At 51.1% G+C, this 23,864-nt stretch overlaps 1 protein-coding gene across 3 annotated transcripts in view; it reads right to left on the bottom strand.

The window, feature by feature from the left end:
• Vipr1 (vasoactive intestinal peptide receptor 1) overlaps window positions 1–15,885 on the bottom strand; it is a 35,880-nt gene extending 19,995 nt beyond the window's left edge. Inside the window, exons 1-2 of one of the 3 annotated variants that reach the window (XM_039080845.2) lie at window positions 15,365–15,885; window positions 9,177–10,399 (exon numbers count right to left, since the gene is read on the bottom strand). In XM_039080845.2, the coding sequence (XP_038936773.1) occupies window positions 9,177–9,254 (78 nt within the window). In that variant the 5' untranslated portion in view covers window positions 9,255–10,399; window positions 15,365–15,885. 3 annotated transcript variants of the gene reach the window in all.
• Between the last annotated feature and the right edge of the window lie 7,979 nt (window positions 15,886–23,864).

Genomic DNA, 23,864 nt, shown 5'->3' with positions numbered 1-23,864 from the left:
GGGCCAAGCCCAGGCAGAACGAGGGAGCTTGGCTGCAGCACCTCCCTCATGGATGGAACCTCTGCTCTTTCCTGCTCATGGAGATGGAAAAGCAATACTGACCCTTCTTGCCAGACCTCATCAGCTCCTTCACCACAGAGAAATAAAAGCTAAAATAGAGTCCACAAGGACCAGGGAGGCTTAAGGAAGGAGCGGAGCCCCACAAGAAATCTGCAGACCCCAAGTAGCCTCCCGAGCCTCTGCAAAGTTGGGAGAGGAGATGATGGAGAAGCCTGGCTTCTCCCCCACTCACTGGCAGGCTGACCCAGGGCAGGGTGAGGTGGGCAGACATCACAAGACACAGCACTGGGGTAGTTATGAGTCTGAGTAGTGGCTGTCTGGGGCCAAGGGGAAAATGTCAGGCCTTGGAGGGTTGTGGGTGTGGAGAAGGTAAAGGCCTCTGTGGATAAGCAGATGGACTGGGACAGCTTCAGTCTGACTCTGACACTAGGAAGTGGCTGCTATTCTTGGGAATCCTCTGTCAGTTTCCTCCCGTCTGCCTGGGATGCAGAGTATCAGCCTCCACCAGCGCTTAGATAAAAACTCCAGCGACCTCAGGGTTAGAGACTCTGAGTCTACCTTACAGTACTTATACCCGGGGCTCAGTCTCTGCCTGGAAAATGGACGTCAGTCCTGTCCCCGCCCCGCCCCTCCCACTCAACGTCTTGCCGAAGTAACATAGACATGGGGGCTTCCCCGTATTTCCTCCTTCTAAGGGGACCTCCTAGCTGGCAGCATCGAAGAACAGAGCACTCAACCAGTGGTCTGTGTGAGTCAACACCAGTGACTGACCTGCACCCAAGCAGTGGGGCGCTCCCTTCTACTACTATGAAAAAGGTCCTTTCCACCACAATAGGTCTCTTGTTCGTGTGAGCCTCGTAATTTCCCAAGTCACCAGTGGTCCAACGAGCACCGTGGTTGTCCTGGCCCAGATCCACGGGAAGACCTCCACTTTCATCTGTCCCCGCCACCCACACCTCACTTGTCTAGGCCTGGATGTCCCACAGCAAACACAGGTACCCAGCCAACTGGGGTCCAGACATGGCCTGCTGAGTCCCTTTTCAACTCGCCGCACGGAAAGTAGCACAGTGCTGTCACAGAGCCTCGTTCAGCAGAACCGCTCCAAGAAGGGACAGGCGGTTTGAAGGAGACCGGTGCCTCTGTGTCCTCTTAGGGATCACATGCCCCAACTTTTCAGTTAGAATACTCGTTGCCACGTGGCTTCGGGGATCTGTGACCGGCTCATCCCCACGTGTGGGGTGTAGGGTAGTTTGGGGCACCTCTGAAAGAGGCAGTCAGGCTGGCCGGCCACCTCTGTCCATCACTATTCTGCCTTGTTTCGCGTCCTCCTGGGCACCAGTCTGTGGGCAGCTGGATTTGCAGCCTTATCCCAGACTCTCAGGATCCTCCTAACATTGTCACCTTGTGTCACACCGTGGAGTGGTGTGAAAGCAGGACGGGCTTCGTGGATACCAGATGTGTCTGTGCATGTGCCGTACGTACGAGCTTTCCTCTCCTCTGCTCTGGTGCCAGGTTCTCATTTGGGAAGAACCACCCCCACCCCAACCCCCACCCCAACCCCCACCCCAACCCCCACCCCACCCCACCCTACCCCACTCGGTCACTGCTCTTGGTGAAGATTACAGAAGATTGGTGTGACCGAGACTTAAGTCACTCAGTATTCCCAGCCTCAGCGCCTGGCACGCAGCCCAAGGCAGGCTCCTCTGAGGCAGAAGGCTCGCACGCCTGGGACTTTGGATTAAGCGAGGCAAGTAGGTTTAATTCTCCCCACTGGATCAGAAAAAAACCTCAAAGGATCAGAGGCTGGGGCTTCTGTGGTGATGTTGTTGACAAACAGAACATGAAGATGAGGCCACAGAGGGTTGGCAGGATGGACTCAGAGAAAACCCAGAGCTCCCTGACAGGGAAGGCGGGCCATGTCTGAAACTAGATCTTCCCACAACAGGAGCCAATAGCCTCGTTTATGGCTCAAGTTAATTTTCCTATCCCAGGAACCCAGTGTGTCCATTCTTGTAGTCTGAGGACAGAACAGTGGCTGCCCCTCTCTTTTAGGGTCCCTCTTAAGTCTTTGTGTGTAACTACCACAAAGACTGTCAAGTGGTAGTTACAGAGTCAGGGCAGCTCCCTCTGCCTCTTACCACCGAGGAATGCAGGCAGACCTTGAATCTCCTCTCCCATTTTTTCCTTTTTCTAAGCATCTAAACATATATATGCATGTATATTACATATACATGCACATACATGTGCATTACATATACACACATATATGTAATGCACATATATGTGTATACATACATACATATATATGTGTGTACATGTGCAAAAACGTGAATGTGCATATAGAGACCAGAGATTAGCTTCAGGTGCTGTTCCTCAGGTACCATCTACCTCATTGTACTTTCGTTGGCCTAGAACATGCTAAACATACTGGGTGGGCTGTCTCCCAAGCCCCAGGGATGCACCCATCTCTCATTCCTCAGCATTGAGATTTCATGTTCCTGCTAGCCCCTCAGTTTTGTCTTCTTTCCTTCTTCCTTCCTTCTTTCTTTCTTCCTCCCTTCCTCCTTCCTTCCTCTATTCCTCCTGTTTCTTCCATGGGTTCCAGGAATCCAACTCAAGTACTATGCTTGCGTGGCAGGTCGGTTACCAACAACCATCTTCCCAGATATTCCTTTCTGAATCGCTGTGGGGCACCTAGTTCTGAGCCACTTCTGCCTCCTACTCTTGAACAGAATTTTGGCTGACATCATGCAACTGTCCCTCCAGAAGTACTACCCCAGAGCATGGTTTTTGGTCAGGGAGAGGAGAGGGGCTTGGATCCAGGAGTCCCCAGGGTAATCTGGAATCCCGGAGAGCTGTGAACCATGAAGAGGTATGGTACCCAGTAGTTAGACTGTCTTTGCCAAAATTGAGTTGAGTAAAATACCCATCTGGAAGAATGTAGAGGAAACAGTGACCCAGAGAAGGACCCAAGGTCACCCAGTAAGTCACAACCCCAGATAGGACCTATGTCTCTAATTCTAGTCTGTGTAGGATCAATCCTTTGCCAGAGATTTGCCTTTGGCCATCTGGTCAACCACGGCCCTTGGGAGAACAGAGCCAGGGCAGCTCCCTCTGGCCCTTATCACTGAGGAATTCAAGCAGACCTTGGACTTCCTCTCCCATTTGTTTCCTTTTTCTAAACATCCGCATTATCCTTCTGGACTTCAGACACACGCAGTGGACATTGGAAAATTCCTTGGCCAAATAGAGCCAAACTTGCTGATCACTGGATGAGCTCCAGGGTGGGATCTAGGTAGACAGTGAGCATCAGGGTGGGTTGAAGAGAGAGTTTATACAGAATGAGGAAAGAGTCAGACAATAAGGGGTGATCAGCATCCCAGGGTACCCACAGATGGGCAGACATGAAAGCCCCATGTTGGAGGTTGCAGGAAACCTTGTGTAGATATGGTGAGGAGTTCTAGGAGTATCTTGTGAGGAGTCATGGATATGAGTTGGGGTTAAACTTGGGAAGAATGCCAGTTTTGAAGTATGAGCTTTGGTTCCTAGGCTATGGTAGACCCTTAAAAAATGTGGTCCAGAAGGATGAGAGTAGGGGGACTCACACTTTGTGAAGACCTGTCACATTATAGATGGTTGGATACAGGGAAGCAAGAGTCTTTTGGGGAACAGGTGACCTCTGAAGGGAGTACGAGGTGGATGGAGCCAGGGAAAATGCTGTCTGCAGAATTATAAGCTCTAAGAATCACTGTGAATGACTTGTGGCAGTGTGACCTATCATGGAATTTGGGACCACCTGAGGAGATGGGAAATCGGCAGCAGTTGGTCCTATTTGTTGTCCTCCCTATTGCACTAGCCATATATAAAAACCGTCACAACACTGCTATCCATTTGCATGTCCCCTACCACCCTCCAAACCCAAGATCACTTGATAGCCACAGAGAGACCCTGATGACCGGAGGAAGGGAGAAGCCCTGTAGAAGACTAAATAAAGACCACATCTTCTTGGTGAGGGCATGGGAAAGCCTGGGAGAAAGGTGGGAAAGTGTGGTAAGTTAACCTGTGTTGCCATATCAACACGTGCACTCAAGCATGCACACCACAACCCCACAACACACACACACACACACACACACACACACACACACAAATCTTTTGTAAGCATTGAGGAGGAACATGGCACAGCCACCATCCCTGAGGAAGAACAGTCTTGGGGAGGTGGCAGAGCCTTGTGAGGACCACAGATCCTGGATCAGACAGGTGGCCACTGCTGGATGATTTACTCCAACACGTCTGCACCTGTCTCCTCAAACATTAGTGTTCCCAACAGCAGGAGCCTATCCTGTCTGGCTTCACATGCCGAGGACCCATGCCTCACAGTAGGGGATGCTGTAAGTAGGTTGCAGTTGTGACCAAAGCCCTATCCCAGTTCCATGCCAGGCCAGGCTTGTTCCTGTCACATGCATTTCAAATGTGCAGGCAGTCTGAATGCCCTACCCACTGACAAGTGGCAACCATAACCAAACAGAGAGGTTTTGAGTCTCCTGTTCCCTTCATCGATAGCACGTCTGAATTCTTTTTCCCTTCCTGGTATTTTCATGCCTCTTTCCCAAGCACATGAATCTTCCCTCTCTGCCAATCCACATTTTGTGAATCATGGTTCCTCCTGAGGACAGCTGTATGCTCAGAATGAGAGAAGTACAACTTGAACAGGTGTGTGTGTGTGTGTGTGTGTGTGTGTGTGTGTGTATGATGTGCATGTTAGTGTGTGCACGTGAGTATGTGCATGTGAGTGTGTGCATTGATTTATGTGAGTGTGTGTGTGTGTGTGTGCAAAGTGAGGAAAGCAGAGAAATCAGGGTACAGAGTTGCATTTGAGGGTTAAAAAGCTTTCCAGGTGATTGTAGAGATGCCAGCATCTGTAAAGTATTTGCTGTGTGAGCATGAGGACCTGAGTTTGGATCCTTAGCACCCAGGTAAAAGCCATGTACAGTGGTGTACATCTGGCTAGTCAGCCTAGCCACTGACCCAAGAAAACAACAGGGATGCCCTACAGTAACTTTTCTGTGATGGTATATGGACACTTATTTATGATGGCTCTAATCTGGAAACCATTCTGGCAATCCTCCTGCCTCAGTCTCCTCAGTGCTGAGATTATGTGTGTGTCACCAGGCCCAGCTCTGTTCGATGACAATGACAACACTACTATACACAGAGAAAGACAGACAGGCAGACAGACAGACAGAGATACATACACAGAGTAAACACTTTTAAGAGCTCTCATGACTGCTGAAATCTCAGCCCAGCCAACCTGCGTCATCTCAGTGCACTGGTTGGGAAGTTTCCTTTCGGGGCCCTTGCTCAACTCCTGTTGTCCTAGGCACCTCTGGAGAAGAGGGACCAGGATCTGTAGGTGGTGCTAGTATTGGTACCACCTGCTGAATGCTGCACACCAACCCTCAAGGAGCCCAAGGCTGCAAGTCTTCGATTCGCAGGCAGATGCCAGCCTGCGGACTCTCCCCCTCCCCCAGTGACCTGTTATGCCGGAAGAACTTGTTTTTGAAGGTAGTTAGGAGGAGGCACTTCCTGAGAAATGCGGATCTTAGACTCTCGAGCCAGAGAAGATAGAATGCATAGTGGCATGGTCCTGCCCGGGAAGCCCTGCGCCATGCTCACTGCCAACGCACCTCACTCTCGCCCCAAACGCTGGCCAGCGGGCTCTCTGACCGTCAGTCAGACAAAAGAGCCATGGCGACGGGACAACCCTCGGAAGATGCCACTGGTCATCCTGTGGTGCTTAAATGTGGTTGAAGAATAGTTAAATATGGGAAAGAGGGAGACAGACTAGTGTCAGGTGTGACCAGAGTGTCATATAGGCACAGAGGAAAAGTGGTCATTGATTTTACAGACGCATTTGGAACCAAGGAGTTATAAAGGTCAACATTCCTCTAATTGACTCAAATATATTTTAGCCAAAATAAACAAATGATGTAAACATTAAACGTTGAAATTAGCCGACGCTGAACCTAGGAGAGATCTGTATACTCACTATACTATCCTTTTACAAAGACTTAAATTTTTTTATGTGCATGTGTGTGCGTCTTAGTGCATGTGGGTGCACAACACACCTTCAGGTGCCCAAGAAGGCCACAGGAGGATGCCCTGGAGCTGAGTTATGGGTGGTGTGGAGTGTACAAGGAGGCCAGGCCAGCCTTGAATCCACTCCTCCTACCTCAGCCCCTTGAGTGCTGGAATGCAGGCATGAGCCGCCGCTCACAGCTTTATCCTAATACTCCTTATACTTGCTTAGGACCAAGAAGCAGAGGTGACCTGTCACATGGGCCACCTGACATCTTCACTATCACCTCCTCCTTCAGAGTCCATGAAGGTCCTGTCTGGACACCCAATCCTGTCTCACTTGAGACCTAAGATCAGTTCTCAGCCAAAATGTGGAGCTGGTTCCAGCCCAGCCCTGCCTTCCGATTCTCTTTCACACTGGGCCAAGGGTTTTCTTGTTCCTTCAGAGACGAGGAAACCAGGCCCTTCTATGAATATCAAAGATATTTCCTAAGCCAACTGGCCATGGCTGTGGGGAAGGGCAGCATCCAAGGCTCTTGTCCTAAGCTGTGACTCCCACACAAGCTACAGAAGCCTCAGAGGAGGCGAGGTCTCCTGACCCCAGGATGGGGAGGCATACACGTCTAGAGAGAATTCCATCTTTCGGCGTGCCCCGGGGGTCCTATAGAGGCTGTCTCTATTCCAGGAGGTGTTCTGTCCCAGTAGCTGCCATGTTTCCTAAAGGTCACAGTATGGTCTGCTGAGGCCAGAAGACTGGGCAATAGTGGAGGCAGACCTTGGAAAGGTTGATAGTAGTGTCCAGAAAGGACTCCTCTGGTGAGGTAGCCTCTACCTTCGTGGGGAACAGGAAGTCTTACCCTGCATCCCATCCATCCAGGCTCTGATAGGAACCAGGCTAGCAAAGGGGGCTGCTTTCATAGTTTGCAGTTGAAGGTTGGCCAGCGTAGTCAAACTTCAGGACGTTGCCCTGCCTCTTCCTCTGGGTTTCCCTGTCTGTCTGTCTGTCACAGCAGGCCTGTCCCTCAGTTCTAGGAGTTTGCGCCCCACATCGATCTGAGCTTACCAGTTGTGGTGTCCTCTCCAGTGGAGACTCTTACAAGGTAGGACCTCAGACCGTCTCTAGTCTGAGTGTCTCCACCAACCTGGCACTGGGCACCTGTCTGCTGCCCAGGGGGAGGAGCTATGGAAGGCCTTGGAACACACTTCACTTCCTCCTCTGGGACACTGGAAGCTTTCTTTCTTTCTTTCTTTCTTTCTTTCTTTCTTTCTTTCTTTTTTTCTTTTTTTCTTTTTTTTTTTTTTTTTGGCTTCTCCTCCGTTCAAAGATTTCCCTTCCTAGGCCAAGGCAGGGCCCCATAAACAACGTGATAAGGCTCCGTGCCTCCGCTGTGAACTCTGCAGCTGCCATTTTATGACTCTGATAACATGTCCCCCCCGAAGTCCGGCTGGAGCAGGAACACTGGGTGCCTATTCCAGGAGCGAGCAAAGTGAGGATGGAGAGAGAACAGCAGGAGCTGGGACCCCCCTTCAGTCCATGCTAGGCTAAGTCCCTTCCCCTTATTTTGTGGACCAAGAGGACTAGCCTCACTCCCCACGATGGACATGACAGCTGAGGCTGGGAGGCTAGTGGAATGGAAGATGGGGTCGGAGTCGGCAAGATCAGGAGCAACCAGGAAAGGCTCCATGGAGGAGGAGGCAGAGTTGCCGCCAAATAAGTGGGAAGATGGGGTGGTGGGTATTGGAGGGGCTGGGCTCAAGCTGTTTCTAGCTGGATGAAAACCTGGAGTCAGAGATCTCCAGTGGTCCAAAAATGCTTGGCTTATCCAAAATGGAGTAGTTGGGACAGAGCTGGGGAGGCTGGAGGGTTGCTAGTGTGGCCTGAAGACTGTGACACTGAGGGTCCCAGTCTGATGAAGCTTGGAGTTTGGGGAGGAACTATGAACAGGAGGAAGGGGCAACCCTTGCCAATTCTCAAGGGGCAGCACCTTCTCCAGGGGATGAACTTTCCCAGGGCAGGGTGTGCCAGACACCAGTTAGGTGGAAACAGATTCATGTCCTGATCCCTGCCCTGGTGGAGGTGGTGATAAGGGAGGAACCATGGGATAAACCCCACTAGGTGACCAAGATTCCCCCACCCTCCTCCAGGCAGCCCGCTTGTTCCAGACGGGAATCCACTTAGGAAAAGACAACCTTGAAGTAACAGTTTCACAGCCCTGGAGCAAAGGGAGGGGAAGATCGCCTCTGTCCAAGTGTGGCTGGCAGGGGCAGGTGTGGCGCCTGTGGCCTCATTTTGCCCTTCTGTAAAACGGGTTTAGGAGGACTCTGAGTCTTGAGGTCTTCCTTACTCTCAGAGGAGGTGACCAGGTGTCTGCCCCATGGCCCTGGTGAGTCTGCCACAGCCACGGGAGCACACCTACACACATGTCGGTGTGGGAGGAAGCAGAGGTCGAAGGTAGAGCAAGCCCGCCCGCCCCTCCTTCTTTTCCCAGCACATGCTTGTTCCTGTCACCAACTCTGACCTTTACCTGACCACCATCATCCTACAGTTAGAGGAGGTAGGGCACAAGAAGGAGAGTCTCACCGGGTCCCAAGGACCCCTTCCCAGGGTGAGGGCTCTAATGCTGTCTAGGTCGGATGCGGTGCTGTCTTCATCCCACAAGTTCACAAAACACCCAGAGAGGCTTCCAGACACTCACAACCTCCTTCCCACCCGACAGTCTGTAGGATCTCCCATCTCACTGGATCGTGCCACCCACAGCCTCCCTCCCCTTGTATCCCCACAAGCACTCATCGCAAGGCAAGTCTGGGGCTTCCTCTCGCCCCCAACCTCTCCACCGCTCCTTGGGATCACCTCATGGTGAGAGCTCTGGGACCCGGCGCCACCGAGCTCCCACGCCTCTGGGCTAGATCCGGTACCGGGAGAAGAGAGAAGAACCGCGTTCCTGCTGCCCCCCGCCCCCCATGGCCAGATGGTCCCGGATCCGCCGCCCCCGCAATTCCCCCATCCTCGGGATCTGGGTGGAGGGGCGCACACTCACCGCGGGTCTGAGGGCGCAGGCAAGGGCTCCTGCCAGCACGCAGAGCCAGCGGACATGCGGTGGGCTCGGAGGGCGCATGGTCCGCCCTGAGCCGGCGGCAAGCGGCCGGGAGCGGCAACGGGGTCTGTGGCCGGTGCAGCGCGGGAGAGTGGCGCGGGCCAGCGGCCCGGGCGCTAAGAGGCGAAGCTCCAGGCCCTGGGGGGGGGGGGGGGCGGCGGGGGCTCGTCTGACGGGCGGAGAGGTTAGCCAATGGCGCGGCGGAGGCGGTGCCTCGGCTCAGGTAGGGGGTGGAGCCTGGGCGCCCTGGGGGCGTGAGCGCAAAGTCCCGCTAGAGGTGCGCGTCGTTTGGAGCTGCTCGCTAACACGCGTTCTCTCGGCTCCTTGCAGGGACGCTGGGCTCGACACCGCCCAGAGTTCCCCGCGCCTGCACCTCGTTTTCCAAGCTCGGCCGCACCCTCGGTCCCCGGGCCTGAGTTCCTCTAGTCGTCGGCTCCAGGGGGTCCAGCGGCCCGCTCCCTGGTTCCCACGCCAGCTTGCAACCCAGATTCCTGAACGAGAAGGGCTGCAGTTTTACGGGGCTGCAGGCTGGGCTCCGATGGGGTCCGCGAATCACGCTGCTGGAACCGTCTGCGACAAGGGAGTCCCGACTTGGGGTTCCTCCAGGCCGCTCCCAGGGCAGGGTGCACTCAGAGCACTCAGTCTCGGCCCGCGCAGCTCGTGAGGGAGGCGAAGTCAATGTTTCAGCGCCCCCGCGCGGGGACGGAAGCCTGTACCCTTTCGCGGGCCCAAACTGCCCACAGATCCGTTCTCCCGGAGTCCCCAGGAGCTAGTGCCAGTGTCCCGCGCTGTGTCTCCAGGATTGGGCGGGCTGGCAGCGGGGGATCTGAGGCTGATCTCCCTCCGACGCTTGTCCTTAGGGCTCGGATTATTCGGTGCTAGCGTGCGGCGCGGGGTCACCGACTCGTAGCCCTTTGCGCGCGACTTTTCAGGGAACCCGTGCAGATGGCTTTCCGAGAGCTCGAGTGGTCATGGTGAGAAGGGGATGTAGGGGGCTGATGGCGCGGTGGGATAGAAGGTGGGAGGAAGGGCGGAGTTCGGTGGAGAGGGCCGCGTGTCCCTACGCGAAGTAGGGTATGCGATCCGCTTGAAGGAAGTCGGTCTCCAGGCACTTTCTGGCCAGCAGGGGCGCGGGAATTTCCCGAGGACTCTCCAGGCTTCCCAACCTGCAACGTGGGAAACTAGGGCTGTGGGCGTGGCCTTGAGGTCGGTTACAGAAAAGTCTGGAAGCGACCCCTGGCTTCCCCGGTCCTCTCCTTCCTAGTCTACCGCACCTCCCTTGTTCTCTCTCCCTCTGATCCTGATCCAGTCCTCTGCTACACATCAGGGCATAGAGGTAAGAGGCACTCCCTGCAATGTCTGCTTCCTATAAAGAATGGGCTAGTTGGCACAGACCTTTCTCCAGATACAGGATTTCAGAAGAGGGAGCTGTTTAGTAGTTGCCATTCAGCACTTCAGGGCTAGGATTTCTGAAGCCACTGTGAGCATAGGAATCAGGGGTTTGCCTCCCTTGTGGTCATGGGCACCCTCCTCTCAGGCCTTAGTCCTCTACTGGGGCAGTGGAGTCCTATCAGCTCTTGAGGTGGCATGCTCAAGTTCCAGATGTGAGCTTTGGCTCTCAACCCTGCCACCCCCATATGTCACCTAGGCTGCTGCAGACTGCTGATATCCCATCAGCAAGTGGGGCATGGTGGCATGTGCCTGTGATCACACTGCTCTGGAGGCCGAGGGAGGCGATTTCCTGGCGATTTCAGCCCAGCCTGAGCGAAATGCTCTGGTGCTTCACCTTACGGGCCTGTTAGCATTTTCTTGTCTCTGAGGACAGAGATCTTGGGGGGCTTTCGGGTACACGGAAGGGAGTGGGAAGCCAGACTCCACGTTTGCTCTGCTCCTCACCAGATAGGAGAAGTAAATACACGGTGAGAGGGTGGCCCGTGGGGATGACTGCCCAGTTTACTCTGATCCTCCTTCCACTGGAGGTTGGAAGGCTGGTGCTAGGCTACAGCTGAGAGCATAGGCAGGACCCCCTGGTGTCTTCCTGGCCCAACCCCCAAGAGAGGAAGGTGGCTCAGGGAGAATAGCTTTTCTTCCAGTTCTCTGCTGTGAAAGCTACTCTTGGTTCTTTCTGGTTGTTTCTCGGGGATCCATCCCTCCTTACCATCAAAAAACAAACAAACAAACAAACAAAAAAACCAACAACAACAACAAAAAAACAAACCAAAAAACATACCACCTTAAAAATGCAACCCAGGTTCCTGCCTGTCAACTCCTGCCTCTTGAAGTCTGTGTTCTGAGACACAGGGAGGTCAACCATGTGCCTACTCTTGGGGAGCCTTGTGGAATCTGAGGAGGAGGACACTGTTGTTTACCTAGGTAATAGGAAAGGCTTCAGGAGGGAAGGAACATCAGAAGCAGAGATGGGGGCAGATGGGCTTCCTGAGGCTGGGGGAGCAGACACCCAAGGCTGGGGTAGCAGGTGCCTGCTATGGTGGTTCCCCACTATGTCCTGAGAAGGGATTCCCATATCGCCTGCCTTTGCCTCACAAATCTTATGTTGGAACTGTCACAGGAGAGCCTGAGCCATGGTCCGCCCCCATTTCTGAAGCCATTCTCGCTTGAGTCCTGAGCCAGCCTGATCTCTACTGGATCCCTGCAACCTGTTCCCAGACTTTGGCTCAGATTCTAGCTGCCAGAATCACAGGGGTGCAGTGGATGAAGCGGAGGGAAGGGGAAGGGGGGGGGAGACAGTCACTTGCCATTCCCCGTGACAACAAGCTCAGCAGAACGAATCTACAGTTACTCATCCAATCCTGTCTGGCTTCCAGCCCGGTGCATCCCTGTGGCGTGTGCCACCCTCGCCTCCTCCAGGCCTGCAGCCACCTCTCAGGATGTCTCAGTCAGTGCCTTGTGCCATAGCTGATGAGTCAAGGAGGAGGGGGAGGGGGAGGAGGAAGAAGGGGAAGGAGGAGGTGGTGGTTCTGGTGAACAACAAGGGCAGCCATGAAACATAGAATGTCCTCGACCTGAGACCAGCATAAGGGGGCTAAGTCAAGGCCAGGTGACAGATGTGGCCTGGGGAGCCATTCACCAGCAGATCCAGTCACATTGCCATCTGGGCAACAGCAGTATTACCATCCCTGACTGACTGAGCTTCTGAGTTGAAAGAACCAAAAGCTTTAAGTCCGTATCAATGAGGGGTGCTCCCACCTCCTCAGTGTGCACGAATGCACCTTCATTGCTGGCTAGACCTTTCTGAGTGTTAGAGCATTTCAACTCCATCAGTAAGTTGAAGGGTCACAAGGAGGCCCTAGCAGATGTTCAGAGTATTCTTTCTTTCTTTCTTTCTTTCTTTCTTTCTTTCTTTCTTTCTTTCTTTCCTTCTTCTTCCTTCCTTCCTTCCTTCCTTTCTTTGTTTCCTCACCTCTCTCTTCTTATCTATCACCATGCCTGGACCTGTGGGGAGGCTCAGTTTGTCACTGATGGAAATGTGCCTTCTGAAGACCCTAGCATCACTTGAGCAGGGGACAGAGGATCTTGCAGCCCTGCTTGGGAGCTAAGCTTGTGGAACTCAGGGTAGGGAACACTTTATAATGACCAGTGGACATAGCAGTGAAGCCCAGGATCCAGTCGTGAGATTACCTCCCTGCTTCCTGAAGGCCATGGCCTAGAGCTCTGGGGAGGGCTGGTGCCACAGACACAAGGCTCATATCAGGTGGTCAGGGGAGCAGACACTAAGGTGTGTCTTGGAGAATGGGATTTTATTGTCTTGCGAATGGTAAAGGAAAAGAAGGCAGGTAATGGGTGAGATCTTCAGGCTGCACTGCAGAGATGAAAACAAGATTTCCTCTCCACTCCCCACCACCTCCTTTGACAGAGTCTCATGTAACCCAGGCTGGCCTTGAATTTGTTATATACCTAAGGATGACCTTGAACGCCTGATCCTTTTTTGTCCACTCCCTGAATGTACATATCATGGCATGCCTGGATTATAGAGTATTAGGGGTTGAACACAGAGCTTTGTGCATTCTGTGTAACCACTATACTGACTAAGACGCATTTCCATCCATGCCAGTCCTTCCACAAGGCAGGCCTAAGTGATTTGCCTCTATGTCCACACAGAGGAAACTGCGGCACGGGAAATGGACAGAGTTGGGCAGTTTCAGCCTTGGCCCAAGGGATTGAGGAAAAGACCCTGGTCCTATCATTAGAGCTCCCAATCTGAACAGAGGGACCACTTGAGAACTCCCTTCCTCCAAACTCAGGGGTCAGTGATCCATCCTTGAGCCCCTTGGCATGAGGTTCATGGTGCAGGAGTCTAGAGATTCTGGAGGGAGGGGCTGCTCCTTATATTGACTGCCCTGTGGGCAGCCTCGTATATGCACATAGAAGTACATGTGTCTGTCTGTCCACTAGGGTCACTATTGCTGTGAGGAAGTACCATGACCAAAAGCAAGTTGGAGAGGAAAGGTTGTACTTGGCTTACACTTCCATAGCACTATTGACCAAAGGAGTCAGGACAGGGACTCAAACAGGGCAGAAACCTGGACGCAGGAACTGATGCAGAGGCCATGGAGGGGTGGTGCTTACTGGCTTGCTCCTCATGGCTTGCTCAGCCTGCTTTCTTATAGAACTCAGAACCACCAGCCCTGCCCAGGGATGCACTCACCCAGGATGGGTTGATTCCTCCCTCATCAACTACTGATTAAGAAAATGCCCTACAGCTAGATCTTATGGAGGCATTATCTCAACTGAGGTTCCCTCCTGTCAGATAATTCTACCTGTGCCAAGTTGATATAAGACTAGCCAGCAGTGATTATGAGTATAGTTTTGGTAAGATCAAGTATCCATGGCACCAGTGTTCCCCAGAGCTCTAGGCCCCAGCATCTATCTCATGACTGGACCCTGAGTATCACTGCTGCGTCCTCAAGTCGTTACCCTGAGTTCCACAAGCTTAGCTCCTAAGTGGGGTTACACGATTCCTCTGTCCCCTGCTCACGCAATGCTAGTGTCTGAGAGAGACAGGCTGGTGTGTGCACCTGTCAACAGAGGAAGACAGAGCTAGGAGTAAGGTCTGGGGCTAGGGGTTGGTGCCCAGAACAACAGACAGTACCAGGTGGTCTCTCAGAGCTCATTTCTGCAGTGATGGATCCCTGTTGGGGTTCCCACCCCAGGAGAGCTCAGGGTTACACTCACCTCGCCTCTCCTAGCCCGGGGTTCTTGTGAGCTATTGCACAGGTGATGTTGGGCAGAGATTCTGGAAGAGGGATATATAGCATGGGTAGGACAAAGCATAGGCAGAGTTCCAGCAACACAATTAATCTCACTAGAGATTAATGAGCATTAAAGTTTTATAGCCATCCACTGGGGAAATAGAAATTCCCATGTAATTCCTAAACAAGCAGGAGGAGAGGGAAGAGGAGAGAGAGGATGAGAAGGAAGAAGAGGAGGGGGAGAAAGGGCAGAGATAAGGGGAGGAGGAAGCCAAGGGAAAGGAGTAGAAAGAAGATGAGGATAAAACGCTGAATGACTCTTACAGCCCAATAAAAGGCCGTACGTAGAGAAGGGTTAGACTGAGACTAAGCCACCTATAGAAGCATAAAAAAAAAGTCAGAGATTAGGTATAGTTTCAATCAATACAGACAATGTGAGCGAATGAGAATTTAAGATGGGAAAGCAAAGTTAAGAAATACAAAGAGGAGTGTGTTGGATACAGCTCTGTAGTGCACACATAGGAAGAGACCATCCATTATAATAGCTTACACACGGGGCTGGGTGACCTGACAGTGAGGGTCGGTCTGCAAGTTGCAGGTTAAGGACCGTAGCTCCTCAATCTGGAGGCTGACTCTCCCAGCAGCCCCAAGCCAGTGCTGGAGGTCTGAAAGCTCCTGACTGCTCTGCAGTCTGAGAAGGGAGGGAGCAGACTTGGGCTTGGCCCAGCTGAAGCCCCAGGTCTCCCTCGTACCTTCTTCATGAGCTCTCCCTCCAGCTTGAGAGAAGGTTCGCCTTCATTTTCTAAAGCTCGAGTTCGTTTTGGCTTTATCCTTTCAATAAATTAAAACAACAACAACAAAACAAACAACTTCAGCCTTTCTTTGTCCCTGGGTGCTTTACACAGGGTAAGTCAAACCCACCTGACCCTTCCGTGGCTGGTGCTGAGACCTGTATTAGTCAGGAGTGAGAGCCTAGCAAGAGCAGAGGCTGACACCTTAGGGCCTGAGAACCATGGCGAGGCAGAGGGCTGTGTCCTTTGTGCGTGGCTGCTGACTTCCTGTGGCAGGGGAAGGAAGCAAGTCCAGCACTTCTCAAGGAGGCTCGTGTGGTCCTAGGCTTGGCACTCCAAGTTCCTGGCCTGGACAGGAGCCATCGTTAGCCACTTCTGCCTTTCTCCAGCTGCAGTCTTCCTCTGTGGTAGCACATTGTCTAGCCAAGACAGGAACCATCACCCATGGTTGCAAAGCTGGCCCCTACGGGCCACCCCTTCCCACCTCCTTACTCATATCCTTAGGCTGTTCTGAAGGAGAGAGCAGATCTGGTGGGGTTGGGCATCAGAGATCTCACATTAGAGCTGCCTGGTGACCTAGCTGCTCGGTGGGGCTCCCTGTCCAGGGCTGGAAAGCAGGCCTGGAAGATGGAGGCTTCGAAACAGAGGAAGAGAAATGGGGAAGTAGCGATGGGGAGGGGGACTGTGAGCAGAGGATGGGAACTTGGGAGGGGAAGGAGGGAAAGGCTGGATGTTGAGCAAGGAGCATGGGGGTGACTTCTCTGTCCCTCCCCACTCTGCATTCTGCCCAGGCCACCTTTGTCTCCATTACCTGCATTTCTGCTTTCTGAGACCCTTTAGATTCTTCCTGTATCCACTCTGCATTCACAGTATTTGGTTGAGTATTCATATTGACGTGTGTGTGTGTGTGTGTGTGTGTGTGTGTGTGTGTGTGTGTGTGTATGTGTGTGTGTGTGTGTGTGTGCTGTTTTCAGAAGCAAGGCGTCGGTGAAGTCACGCAACACGGGTGAGCCGGAAAGGCTTCAGGTTCGAGACATGATTGATCTTGGAGTAATACTTGGTCACTTTAGCTCGGAGCCCTTTATGTTTTCGACCTACCACAGTCCATTCTGTGACCCGTGAGAGGATATGACCACAGTTTAAGGAGCTTTGCTCTGAGGGATGAGAGGTTGCCACCAAGCTGCACCAGATTGTGGCAGGACTGTCGCACTGGCAAAACGCTGAGATTCCTTCACAGCTCTAGATCTGTAGTCATTATTTAACCCTTAACTTCCCTTCCCTGCCTTACAATGCTCTTTAAAGTGGGTTGTTTGTTTGAATAAGCTTCACCCGTTAGAGTCCTGGACAGTGCCTCTCACAAGCTCTCTTCATCTTCCGCATCAACCAAGGGAAGTCAGTGCCTGCCTCCCTCTGCTGTCATTTAACCCCCCTCTCTCCTTTTCTTTCTTTCTTTTCCCTTTCTGTCTGTCTGTTTATCTGTCCATCCATCTATCTATCTTTCTTTCTTTCTCCCTCTCTTTCTTCCTTCCTTCCTTCCTTCCTTCTTTCTTTCTTTCTTTCTTTCTTTCTTTCTTTCTTTCTTTCTTTCTTTCTTTCTTCCTGGTTTATTTACTTCTGATAGGGTTTCTCCGTGTCGCCCTGGCTGTCCTGGAACTCACTCTACATAGACCAGACTGACCTACAACTCTGAGATCCACCTGCCTCTGGCTGCCAAGTGCTAAGATTAAAGGTGTGTGCCACCACACCCAGCTTTTAATATCCTCCTTTCAGACTAATTGTCTTAAGACACCAGTGATGCCATCACCCTTGACCCCGAAAGAGCTCACAGACCCTGAGCACTTTGCTCAAGACTCTTGTCTCCTGCCCCCTGATTGGCCACTCTAGCCTCCTGCTGCTCTGAGAATCTCCTAGAGTCTCCCCTAGCTTGAGTGCCCTTCACCGGGGGGTTCCCATTCGCCCTCCTCCTCTAGCTGGGAACCTCCCTGTTTAATATTAAAAACTGCTTTCCTCTCCCCACCCCAATTCCTAGTCTCCCTCCTACTTAAACACCAGCCCAGACCCTTAACAGCTTCTGAGATGCTATTTAATCATTTGCGATTCAGAGCGTTTTTCATCTTGCTCCACTGCTGGAACAAGGTAAACTCCAAGGCAGCAGGGCTACACAAACACCACCCGAGTTCCTGGATTGCTTTATCCTCAGCCAGACACATTTAGGAGATAAATGGTGAACCTTTTTAGGACCCAGTGCCATCTGTGTCCGCAGGTTTCTAAGGTTGCCCCAGCTTAGGGGCTGTCTCCTGGTCACCCCTCTCTTTTGGCCTTCAGTGCTTTTTCCTACCTGGATCCTGAGGACCAGGATCTCCTGTGAGGAAGGAGCTCATATTCTCACCCCAACTCAGCTCTGCCTTGACAGGTCCTTCTGGGAGCACCCCACCTGTCTCCGACTGCCCTGTTAGGTTCTGAGTGGGGATCTGTGTCGGGATCTGTGTCAGTTTTGCCTCTGGGAGAACAGAGAGGATTTTGCTGGGGATGGCAGGCCCAAAGTGGCTGTCAGTGAAGGGTGAGGAAGCATGAAAATGGGTTGGGCTGGGAGTTTTGCGCAGTGTTGTTCTCTTTGTGACTGGCCCCTGGCCAAGCCTCTCTCATGACTGCAGGCTAATCCCCAGGTCCAATCTCAGGCTTCACCCATGACTTCTGATCCCAGCCTGACCTTTGACCTGATTACAGGCTCCAATTTAGGTGGACCCCTGATCCTGAGAGTGAGCCTTTCAGCCCACATTGACCCATGGTCCCAGAACCACACCTGACTATGATCTCTCTACCCACCCTGACTTTTGACCCTGGTACCCTGACTGCAGCCCAGCCCACGAGCCTGATATGGAATCTAAGAGGATTCAGCATGTTCCAGCAAGCAGCAGTAGCTGAGTCTGAACCCACCTCACCTAGGGGGAACTAGTAGCTCTAGTTAGAAAGCCCCTGGGGGGTACCTGGGCCAATTCTAACTGCCTTTTCTCTAGCTGTCCATCCTACCTCCATGGCTCCCAACCAAGCAGACACTGCCTACTTGGTAATGGCCCTGTATGCCAGGTGCCAGGGGAGGGAGAAACTAGCCAGACCAGCCCGCACCTCTGTTTGCACAGGTCTTGGTAAAAATAATCTCATCTACGCACACCCCTGTCATTTCCTCCATGACCTGGATGGTGCCCCAGGCCCAGGACACTTGCCAGCTGTTCGTACCCTGAGGTTTCTTTTTGTCTAGAACAACACAGGACACAGAGGGACCTCTCTCAGACCTGCTCAGAGCCATCCTCCTGGAATCTGCGCCCCAGGTGTCTGGTTCTCAGAACTTAATTCCTGCCCTGCTCTCTCTGGTCCAACTAACTCTAGAGATTCACCACAGTGGATTCAGGTGACATCCAAGAGGTAGGAAATAGAACACTGAGAGAGGAGCACCCTAGACCCTCAGCATCCTGGCAGGAGACTCCCTGCTGGCTCGGGAGTAAAGAAACGAAATTCTTTCTAGCTGTACGTGAGGTATTTGTCCGTCTCTACCACATGCGGTTGAAACTGTATTCCAACAAATGCAGCAACTAAAAATGTCCTGTGTGTCCCCGAGGGACACGAGTCCCCCCAGGCAAACAGACAGAGGCCACACTGGGTGCAAGGAGGCACAGCATACAGGCTGACCAGGCAGTAAACCCTGAGGAGCTGCCTGTCTCTTCATCACTGGGATTCCCAGTGCTTAGCACCACACTTAGCTTTTTTTCTCTGGGTTTTGGGAGTCAAACTCAGGTCTTTAGTCTTGTGCAACAAGCACTTTACTGACGGAGCCGTCATCTCCCTAATTCAACAACACCCTTTTTTATAAGGTTATATTGGACTGAGGCTCACCCTACAACCTCACTTGAACTTGGTTATCTCATTAAAGGCTGTTTCCAAATGCCACCATGTTCTGAGGTCCTGGGGGGTCCTCAGAGGCAAGAGTCCAACATCTGAATTTCGGGAGAATACATTTCAACCCACAATAGTTATCTGATTTAGCAAATGACCCTAAGATAGCAATAGTTTTAATAACTCATTGTGGGTTTCTCTGTGTGGACCAAGGTGACTTCTAGCAGTGTCTGCCAGAGACTCACTGCCTCACTCAGTAGGTGGATGTTGGTGGCCTTCTGAGGGTGAAGCAGCCAGCATGGAGGATACATTTCCAAGGTGACTCACACACGTGCCTGTTGACAGAAGGCTTCCGTTCCCACCCCACAGTGTGGGAGGAGACGCCAAAGGGTGTAAATGCTAGGAGAAGACACTTGTCCCCATGACCACAGTTGGCTACCACTTCTGCTTTCCACTCAGGAGAAGAGAGGGCATTCCTTTCCCCAGGAATGAGATGGCTTGGAAGTTCACAGTGACCTCTTTTCGAGTCTCACTTGCCAGGAGTGCTCACATGGCCCTGTGTGGCTAAAATCGCAGCTGAAAAATGCAGCTTCTGTAAGGGACTGTCAAATCTCATGCCTGAGGAAGTCACAGGTCCTACTGGCACGGTTACTGCTGTTGTTTCACTAAACAGACACAATGTGCTGGTCAAATTGCCTTCCAAACACCTATGCTCACACCCATGGGTTGGTGCACTGTCAGTTTCATCCAGAGAAGCTTGTTTTCCAATGGGCAGCAGTTCCTGGAGGGACACGTAACTGGCCAGATTGCCGAGAATAAGTGTAGTCAGTAGTGTTCAGCCATAAATAGGACAGATATGTTTATCGCCCCTCTGAGGCTCGGGGAACATTGTAGAAGGGAGGAAAATGTCAGAGCTGGAGGGAGGAGTGGCCTGTGGTGGAACGCTGTCTTTCGGGCATGGCCTAGCTTTGCAGTCAAAAGGTAGTGACTGTCTAAAGAAGATGGGGTCTGTCAACATTTCCCTCTTGGATCATGAAGGGGCTGCCCCTCCTCGAGGCATTATAGGTAACTAGTGTTTGCTGGGAAGGGTGTTTTCTTCAGGAGTGTAGCCACTGGTAAGTTGCCCACACTCCTGCCCTGGTTTATCTGATGGCGGAAGTTGGGAGAGAGGACTGGAGTCCATGTTCACAGTGGCTTTGGGCTTCAGAGGACTGGAGGAGGGAAACATGGAGAGCACTGCTGTGGAGTCTGCCTGGAAGAGATTCAGCAAGGGCTGCAGAAATCTCCCAGAAAGAGCTGGAATCCGAGATGGGTAGAGACATCTTTCTTGCACTTCCCAGTCACAGCCCGCCTCTACCGGCTGACTACATGAGATGGCTGAAGGGAGGACTCTGTGCTTTTGCGACAGGACCACAAAAGAATGTTCAGGTGTTTCACCCTCCAGGCTGTCACAGCAGGGCCCAAAAGCACCTGCTGCGTCGTTAAAGAATTGGGGGCCACCTGACATCCTGATAAAGAGTTGAGCAGGAGGATGTGTCAGCCTTTGCCTTTCTGGAGCAGGTACCATAATTTACTATAGTAGATGCCAAAGGGTAATTCTACACCCCTTTCGCCAGCCTGAAGGCCAACCAATGTGGTTGCTCTCAGACTTGTCACTACTGAGGCCCCTGGGAGACTGAGGGCTGCTGTGTGGTTCCTAGCCACTACTAGACCCAACCCAGAGAGAGGGAATATCCTGTGCCTACAAAACTCTTCTTCCTACTGTCCCCATGCCAGGAGCCCTTCTCCTGTTCAACTGAATGCTGGGGCGGAGAAGAAACATACGAAAGCTAGAGCTGTGCATACAGGTCCCTAGAAAGGGAGTCAGAGTTCAGAGTGGGGTAGAGTTCTAGGATACCCACTCAGACTTTCCCCCAACTCCCCCAACCACTTCTGCGTGAGGATCCTTCTTAGCTACAAGGTGTCTCCTTCCTTCTCTTGGGGGGATATCTTTCCATGGTAGAAGCTTTGATATGCTCACACCATGGGTCTTCTGAAGCCCATGAATTCGTGTTAGGGTTTACTTATGATCACTGCTGTCAGGAATCAAACCTTGGGGCTAATGCTTGTAGGGTAAGTACTCCACCCCTGAGCTGCAACCCCAGCCTAGCATATTTTTAGGCACACAACAAAACAGACATAAAGGATGGCAGTTAACTGAAAGATAGCTAATAAAAACATCAGAAACAGGCCCGGAGAGTTGGCTCAGCAGTTAAGAGCACTGGGCTGTTCTTGTGGAGAACCTGGTTCAATTCCTAGCACCCATGTGTTGGTTCACGACCATCTGCAGCTCTCTAGTTCCAGGGGATCTGATGCCCTCTTCTGGCTTCCATGGGCACTATACACATGTAGTGCCCAGACATACATAAAGGCAAAACACTCACACATAAATTAAAATAAGAGTTTTAAAAACTTAAAAATAACAAAAATTTGGTCGTACTAGGTGCTTGGGGTGCCAAAGTGGCTTCTTAAGAAGTTGTGGACCCAAGGTGGGGACAAAATTTGAGTCTGAGTTAAGCTGGAGAGCATGGCAGGCTTTTACCACTTTACAGTGACTTCAACCAAAGCTGCAACCCAGGGTGGAAGCCACTCTTAGCCTGGGCAAGTGTTATTGATGCTTGCAGGTTTCACATCCTGCACAGCTTCAGCAGAAGCTGCAGAGACTGGGTGGGGACTGCCTCTGACTTTGGATAAGTTCCACAATTCATAGAAAAAGCTGCAGACCCAGGCAGGGGGCCCCCAGTGTCTAGATACTATATGATCCACAGAGGAAGACTTAAGGCAGAGCCTCAGGGTCTAAATACCACCACAGAGGGAAATGTCTCCTCAATCTTACACTCGAGATGGCGAAAGCTACTATTGAAAGGAAAAGGGAACTCGAATCTTAAAAATACAAAGTAAAAAAGAAAAGCTCAACCAGCTAACTTCAGATGTGCAAGTCTCAGCACAGAAATATGAACAATGTGAAAAACCGAGACCGGCCTCCTCCACAAACAGCAATGCTCCAATGACCACGTTCTTCACAATGACTCGGAAAAGCTACCAGACAGAGAATTCAAAAGGTTGATTATAAGTGTGGTCAAAGAACTCATAAGTATACTCCAAGAGAATGAAAAAGAAAGGAGGCATGAAGTAAAGCAACCAATCCAAGATAGGAAAATAGAATTCTACAAAGGTATAGACTTGCTGAAGATAGCCCAAACTGAAACAATACTGGAAGTGGGAATTTCAACAAGACAGATAAAAACCTCAGCAGAAAGCCTTGCCAACAGAATGGGTCATGCAGGAAACAGAACCCGGGATGAAACTGGGTCACTCAGTAAAGATGATCACTCTTTCTTTTTTTTTTTAAAGATTTATTTATATGAGTACACTGTCACTTTCTTCAGACACACCAGAAGAGAGCATCAGCTCCCATTACAGATGGTTGTGAGCCACCATGTGGTTGCTGGGGATTGACCTCAGGACCTCTGGAAGAGCAGTCAGGGTTCTTAACCACTGAGCCATCTCTCCAGCCCCCAAGATGATCACTCTTAAATATACACAAAGCATACATTTCATAAAATATGAAATGTGGGAGAGCTCTGGGATGCCAGGAAAAGCTTTGGGTTATGGGCAACATATATATGGCATGATTATATATATTGTATATATCATATATAGCATGCCACAGCAATAAAATTGTAGAAGAAAAGTTTCCAAACCTAGAGGCAAAGGTGCCTGTCTAGGCATAAGAGGTCTGTAATCACACCAAATAGAGGAGGAAATGAACTCTCCATGACTCAGTCAACACATTAAAACCACAGAATAAAGAAAGGGTATTAAAGTCACAAGGAAGAGGAGAGGCTAGAGAGGTACCTCAGCGGCTGATAGTACTGGTTGCCCTAATAGGAGACGGGATCAATTCCTAGCACCAACATGGTGACGCACACCTGTCTGTAACACTAATTCCAGGGTGTCCAATAGCCTCTTCTGGTCTCAGCAGGTGCAGCATGCATGTGGTACACTTACATGCATAAGATTAAATAAATAAAAAAGTTTACCTGTTTCAAGAGAGAAAGTTCAATAAACTATAAAGGTATTATTCTGTCAGCCTACCACTTGATCATGTGACATAAACTTTTAAAACCAGAAGGGCCTTGAAAGATGTGTTCAAAGTTCTAGACTACTATAACTGTCAACCCAGACTATTATACCCAGCAAAATTATCTACTAAAATTGAAGGAGAAATAAAAACTTTCTGAGATAAAAACAGCTTAAAGGAATTAACTACTAGCCCAGCTCTACAGAGTCTATATAGAGGAATATTCAGTCTGAAGAAAAGAGTAATCACATGAAAGAGGTCATAGGGAATAAATAAATAAGTCCCGAACAGTTGATCTAAAGAGATTTAAGAAAACACCACAACAGGAATTACTATGGATATTTCAATTATAACTCTTAATATTAACAGTCTTAATTCCCCAACAAAGAGACACAAATTAGCAGGTTGGATTAGAAACCAATATTTATCTGTTTGCTACCTCCAAGAAACACACACCTCATGGCCAACTAACTACAGCCTCACCATAGAGTGAAGAATAGAAAAGCGCATCCCAGGCAAATGGAACCAGAAAACAGGCAGGCAGAGCATTCTAAGATCTGACAAAGTAGATCTCAAACCAAAACTAATCAGAAGAGATAGGGAGGGTCACATCACA

This window comes from Rattus norvegicus, chromosome 8 (genome assembly GCF_036323735.1).
Source record: "Rattus norvegicus strain BN/NHsdMcwi chromosome 8, GRCr8, whole genome shotgun sequence".
Taxonomy (NCBI): Eukaryota; Metazoa; Chordata; class Mammalia; order Rodentia; family Muridae; genus Rattus; species Rattus norvegicus.
This window is presented reverse-complemented; position numbering and strand designations above follow the sequence as displayed.